This window comes from Lates calcarifer, linkage group LG6, assembly GCF_001640805.2.
Source record: "Lates calcarifer isolate ASB-BC8 linkage group LG6, TLL_Latcal_v3, whole genome shotgun sequence".
Classification (NCBI taxonomy): Eukaryota; Metazoa; Chordata; class Actinopteri; family Centropomidae; genus Lates; species Lates calcarifer.
Window position 1 is genome coordinate 9,598,504 of NC_066838.1, and position 6,958 is coordinate 9,605,461.

The 6,958-nt window shown below is 38.3% G+C and overlaps 1 protein-coding gene across 1 annotated transcript; it reads right to left on the reverse strand.

Annotated features, from left to right (window-relative positions):
* Positions 1 to 614: 614 nt before the first annotated feature.
* Positions 615 to 5,630, reverse strand: LOC108891629 (taste receptor type 1 member 1-like). The gene is given in 7 exon segments (XM_018688841.2): positions 615 to 1,352; positions 1,354 to 1,595; positions 2,085 to 2,205; positions 2,465 to 2,671; positions 3,936 to 4,661; positions 4,751 to 5,066; positions 5,398 to 5,630. Coding segments are annotated over 7 exon segments (2,496 nt in total). The 5' UTR covers positions 5,595 to 5,630; the 3' UTR covers positions 615 to 665.
* Positions 5,631 to 6,958: the final 1,328 nt, after the last annotated feature.

Consider the following 6,958-nt stretch of genomic DNA (forward strand, 5'->3'; position numbering starts at 1 on the left):
AACATCTGAGTTAGTACAAGGACTTAACTGAATTAACTTTGTGTATAATGTCACTAAATGAGACTGCTAAATAACACATAACTCCACATAAAAATGTTAAAGCAATACCAACAACCAAACCTATGATAATGTAATCCAGACCATGCCACTGACACTACAGGCACACATTCTCAGAAATAAAAACTTGCAAAGATTGCAAAGAAGTGCACAGATTTCTTCTTGGTGTGGATGATGACAATGCTTGTCTAGCAAGGCCAGAAAGTTTAGGGGAAGCGTACAACTGTTACTTAATCATCAATTTGCTTGCAGTGCAATTCCACTTGGCTGACTGTAAAGACTATGCAGAATCTTGAGCAATGGCCTCTGTTTAGGAGCATGTTGCCAACCATCTTTGAAATTACAGTCAATGTTCCTCATGCTCTATTTTTTAAATTGCTTTATGTTTTAAAGTAATTTTAACATTGTTCTTGTCAATACATCCCACAATAGACTCCTCATAAAATAGTCATAGATGTCCATAAAAAAAGATTAGCAAGAAAACATAAAAAGAAAAATTACTATGCTATTTTATGAAGTCAAATCATTAGCATTGTATTACAAGTTTTCAGAGAGCCCAAGGCACATCAGCTTTTCACACTACAGAAATATATGTTTACTGAAGGCAGCTACTGGCCAATTGTTTTGGTATAATTCTGAATGAGACCTTGAAAGTACTGCTGTGTGTTTTTGTGGGGTTGAAAAATTATGATGTAGCATTTTGGGAGGAAATACCACAACAGAAAAGAGTAGAGGCTGAAGAGTACTGCCAGAGCATTAAAAGTCTGGATGTACTTTCCATGGTAAAGCACATGCACAGTGGCAAAGATGATCCAGGTGAGGATCAGCACGAGCAGGCAGAAGGTAATTGCTTTGGCCTCATTGTAATTTTTTGGGAGGTCTTTTCCCATGTAGGAGAAAATAAAGCAAAGAGAGCACAAAGATAAAAGTAAAAACACAGAACCAGAGAATGCTTTGAGATTGATGTCACAGCCAAGTATGATTTTATCCGGGGACCAAAGCATGTCATAGTAGGGCTTAGCACTGTCACAAGAATAGCCAATAAAAAATAAGAGCGCCTGAGTAACAAAAGCCACAGTGATGATCAGCCACTGTCCATGATATTTCATCCACCAGTTGTGGAGCTTGGGGAACTTGGCAGCTATTTTGAAAATGCAGACAATTTGAAAAGAGCGCACAACAAAACATGCTAGACAAACAGTGTAGAACAAAATGAATGGTAAGAACCTTAACATACAAAAAGAAACTGTTGGCTTATCAAAGTAAAAGAAGACACTAAGACTACACAGACTGATGGCAGCCTAAAATTAGGAAGCACATGGGTCCCCCAGCAGATCTGACAACAGGGGTGTTGTAGTTGATGGCAAAGAGAACAGACATGGCTAATGTGAGGCCCACCAAGACCCAGGCCCCAACCATGATCAGTATGGCCCCACTGTCTTTGAATGGGACGTACTCCACCACTCTCAGATTGCATGATGTACTGCCTTCTGCAGACCATTCTGTCTCCTTACAGTAGATGCACTTGTAGGGATCCTCTGTTTTACATGAGACAGGGACAGTCAGTCAGAAAAGGTTATGGTAAACTTTTGGAATATCCTCTCTGGGTAAAGATAAGTCAAACAGCTGAGGAAGCAGCATTAGATGTTTAATCTGTGACGCTGTTATATTCTCTTTAGATGAACTCGAGCTTGTTTTAGCTGTAGTAATAACTATAGTAAGAACTACCCTTGAGAACATTGTAACAGGACTTTATTGCATGAGAGGAAATTGGCTAACTGTTCTGTTGAAGACAACTGTGAATCTAAAAACTATTCTATTCATTTATTACACTTCAGACCAGTTAGCCTGTGCGGTGGTCAGAGTGAAGCCAATGTATAGAGCTGTGCTCAGTAAACATGAAATGGCTATTACACCCTCCTGGTCACGAAAAAAGCTGAACAACTGTCTGGAAATGAGCACCCATCAAGGCAAGAGTGACATCACTGCTTTTACTCATTTTCTTGTTTTCATGTATAATAATTTACCTGTTATGTTGACATAAGTTCCATTTGGACAGATTTCACAAGTGAAGCAACATATGTGGATTCCATCTGGCTTTTTTGCATATCCTGCAGGACATTCTGTGGAACACAGTGAAGTAGGGACCTGTACAGCACAATCAAATAGAAGTTAAAGAGAATACTGTGAAGGGTGGAGACAAATAAATGAGAAGAACCAGTAACTAAGCCTATATAGCATGTATGTATGTATGTATGTTTTGTAAAACATACAGACACAAATCCTTGTGGTGGGGCAAGAGGAAAACAAAGTATTTTTTAATCATCATTGCAAAATTGCTTGATACAATGTACTGTACAGCGCATTATACAATGCACACTGTAGGAAGAAGGGAAAAACAACTTACTTCTCCTTTTGTGTACCAATGGATTTTGGTACTGTTGATGAAGAAATTGACCGATGGGAGTAATTTATAAAACCCAATCTCCTCTGCATCACCACTGTGGTTCCAGAAAACTATAGAATAGGATCCGAACATGGGGTCACCGTTCTCATCAAACTGAATTCTCCGATTCAAAAGTGTAAAATCGGACTTCTTCAGCTCTGCTAGAACCTGATGTGGTCACACAAAGTTAATATAACCATTACTTCTTTGTGGTCACAATGAAAACTCAGTAATGTAGGCAGAAAAGTGCAAAAGTTGGACAGGTTTTGTCAAGTGACACCTTGATGATCTTGTGCAAGTGTGTGCATATATTCTCTGATTTTTTTTGTTTAGTTTATGTCAGCTTCTATTTATCTTTTGCAGTTATTCCTTTATTGGTGGCTGGTCTCCACTCTCCACCCAGCCTTGGTCTCTGCTAATCCAGCTAATCTGCATCATGTGGCAGCTTTCACCAAACCCAGTGATCTACAATGAGGTGGTAAGTATCAATCTGAAAATTCTCATAGTAGGTGATTCTGCCATCAGTCATTTAGCTCTCCTGGGTTAGGTAGCTGATCTATTTGAGCTCAATCCAATTCCCAATGACCTGCATCCCACTGTCAGTACTATTCTAATGCACATGGGATTGAATGACATAATGGCTAGCAAACTACAGACCTAGCCTGAGCACTTGTGCTGTCTGAGAGGATATTGTATCATATATGGACAGATTTCAACTGTTTCCAAAAAATCTGATTATTTTAGATGAATCTTCAGTCTTTACCACTGATTTAAAAACATCTGTGTTTTGTGGGATATAACCAACACAAACTTTCATTACTTTTGGACTTTTTCATGCCTTTACAAAGTAGATGGGGAACAGGGAATGGGGAACAAAACTGTTCAAAACAGCATTTAAACTGTGACAAAAAAATAACATTCACTTCAGCAAGACACAATTACGACCTGTGTCTCCCACTATTACATTATACAGTATATGTCTGACAACATTATATAATAACAACCCGAGCCTGTCAGTAGCAAAAACAACCACTCGTCATTGCCATGTCGTTCATGTAAGTACTACACCAGCTCCAAAGATGTTTTTTTTACACGCAAAACATGGGAAAATATGGCCCAGGTTTAAAATTACTGAAGTTATCATTTAACTAAAACCAAAAGGTTTGAACACATCACTTGTATTTGAACTTTTCTTCACTGGGTCCAAGTAAAAGAAAGAACTGATTTTAAAATACAGTACATACTGGGACAGATCCCTTAGATCACCAGGCAAAGGTCTCCTCACTATGCCTGGAATGGATTGGATTCTCTACCACATGAACTTAGTTCTGCTATAATATCTTCTTTTAAAAGCTTTTAGTTGGGTTTAAAGTCATTAACAAGTAAAACCTTTTCCATATAATAATAATGATAAATAATAATACTAATTTACCTTGTGTGGGTACGCTGTTATATTGTCATTACATCTTCCAGCTCCACATTGCAAGGTCCGGTGTAAAGCATGAGCGATGGCATATACAGCAGAATAAACAGGGAAAGAGAATGACGGGTCTGCAGCAATGACATCCTCTGCACTTAGGTTACTGCAGTTGCAAACCTGATTACAAAACTTCTGCTGTCCTGCATTTTCACAATGCATCTGTCTTTCAGAAGAATAGATAAAATCACTGAAACCAGGTATTGTCACTACTGCCTCAGACACCCCAAGTACAGTTCCAATATTTTTGATTCCTTTCTCCTTTGGAAGCCTTTTGTTTAAGGACCATGCATCCCCTGCTATCCACACCTTGTTTGTGATATTCAGTTGTATTGCTGCCTCAATGACAGCTTCAGCAGTCATTGTTGAAGCAAAAACAATAATTATCTGTACTTTCTGTGCCTCTATCTGTTTGAACATTTGGGAGTAATTTGTGTTTTCATCAATACTTCTGGTGTATGCCAGGCAGATCTCAGTATCCTTAATCCTCTTTATGAATAATTCCCGGCCATCATTGCCATAATTATTATCACTGTTAAGGAAAGCAACCCAGCGCCATTTGAAATGCAGTATGATGTTACCTATCACTTCTATGACATCCTTACTGGAATGCACTGTTCGTAGGAAAGAAGGGAATTTTCCTGTTTTTGAAAAAATAGAACTAGTAGATCCGTAATTGACCTGTTGAAAGAGTAATAGAAGAATTCATAATTTCAGTTACAATAAGTAATGCAATTGGTATAAGACACTTTCTGTGGGAAAGAACATACCATAGGAATGAGATCCACCATGAACAGTGGGGCTGCAGTCAGGGCTTGAGTGCTTGTAAAAGGGCCAACTACTGCTATCACTTTGGACATGTTGGACTTGCGTGCTTGTTCCTTGTGTGGTTCACTCCAAGGCTGAATCAAGCCATTGACTGAGATGAGGTCCAAAACCCCTGGAAAATTCTGTGCATCTGAGCAGTGGTCAAATATCTCATAGCCAAGAGATACATTTGGCAGTAGATTGGTAGAGTTGTTGATTTCCTCCACTGAGAATCTCATCAACTGAAACCTCCGATAACTTGACTCAATCAACTTTGCACTGTGGACAGAGGAAGGACAGTGAGAGTGTGTATGAATTAGTTTCATCGTTGAAATATTAATGTTTGTGAAGGATGTACAGATATAGATATTTAAAAGTGTTTCATGGAACAAAGACTTAGATCAATAATGCAGACTTTGTCGTTTAATAACTTGGATAATATAGCAATTAATTGGATTTGTTTTGGGGGTAGTATGCAACTATAAGTATCAATTGACCTCAAGTTTAAGTAAAACCCCTGAATATTATAATAACGTAATCTGTTACACTAGGTTTTCTTTCTTAGTTTCAACTTCAGATGATATCCACTCAGATTTAGCATTAAACTCACCTGGAGCAGTCGATGGCTTCTGGTCTGTCATAGTAAACTGGTGTACTGACATGATGAATATCAAAAAGTCCACCTATCAAATAATCTCCTTCCAGCTGAAACTTTGAGGCTGAGACAGTGCATTGAGCCGAGGCATATAGAAAAGTTCCCAGTAGACACAGAGGAGCAAGAAAATGTTTCATTGTTGTATCTACCATTTACCAGTCTGAGTCTGATATTAAGATTTGCCCCCTGCCTTTACTAAGTTATGAGATACTGGTGATGGTTAAGCCTCAGTGATAATTTCCATGCATGTGGGAATGAAAATTCTGTGGTTGGAGGGGAATTCACAAATCAGTATGCAAAAGCATCTAAACTGCTGTTGCACGGACTCCCTGTGATGTATACACACAGGGTTTACAAATCATCATGGAGGTTTAATACCTCAATCATGCAACATGTTATTAAACACATTATTAAAATTATAAAAAAGGTACTAAAATAATGCAATAAAAATATTGCTTATACAAATCACATCATACTGTGTTATGTTGTTCAACCTACAGACACAGTATACTTCAAATTGTTTATAAATAAGGATGTATATTCTGTTTCTTCGTTCAGACTAGGACATATCAGAAAGCATCAGATTTGAAAAACCAACACAACCTTCTTCTGCAACACTGTTCAAATGGTCAACAATTCTGGCAGACTGTTCAACACCATCAAAAGACAGTCATTGCATGTAGGATGCTCAGCAAAGCGTGATCTTTTTTTTGTGATACATCATTTTTATAATAATGGAATCACAGTAATAATGAGAAAATACACACAAATAGCATAAATTCAACTCAGTATTTACACTAAGAGATCGCCTCCTCTTCTAAACTATCCCTGCACAGTTTAACATTGGATCCCACAGGTCATTTGAAAGGAAAATTCACAGTCTTTCAACAGATGAAAGTGATAAATGACCAGGACTCGCACCAGAATTTGAATTTAGGCATCCTACCCGTGGAAAGGCGGAAGTTCTTCTTCTGCTTATTAGGAAGGGATAGGCCTTCATCAGGTGAGACACATGAAGCTTGTAAGGGCAGGTGAATCAGCTATGAGCTTTAACCATGACTCAGCATTCAGACTAAATATCCTCATTGAAACATTGTCTAATAACAAATATTCAAATTAGAGTTTATTTTCCAGACCCAGTGCTGGAAGAAGGAGGGACAGACTCAAATTCGTCAACTGGTGCTCTTTTTATTACCAGTCAGTCTTTTATTACCAGTCAGGTGCAAGTGCCAATTTATGAAGGCGAGTTGTACAAAACATTCACACCTACCTCAAATTAAACTAACTTGTATGTCTTTGGACTGTGGGAGGAAACTGGAGTACCCAGAGAGAACCCACACAGACACAGGGAGAACATGCAAACTTCACACAGAAAAGCCCTGGGCAAACTGGAACTTGAACCCAGAAGGGAACAGAAGTACCACAGTAATACTTGCTTAGCACAACACAAGTGACAACCATCTGTCTGTCAGTGAGATGTAATTAAAAATAGTATTGTATGACCCTTGGCTGTGTA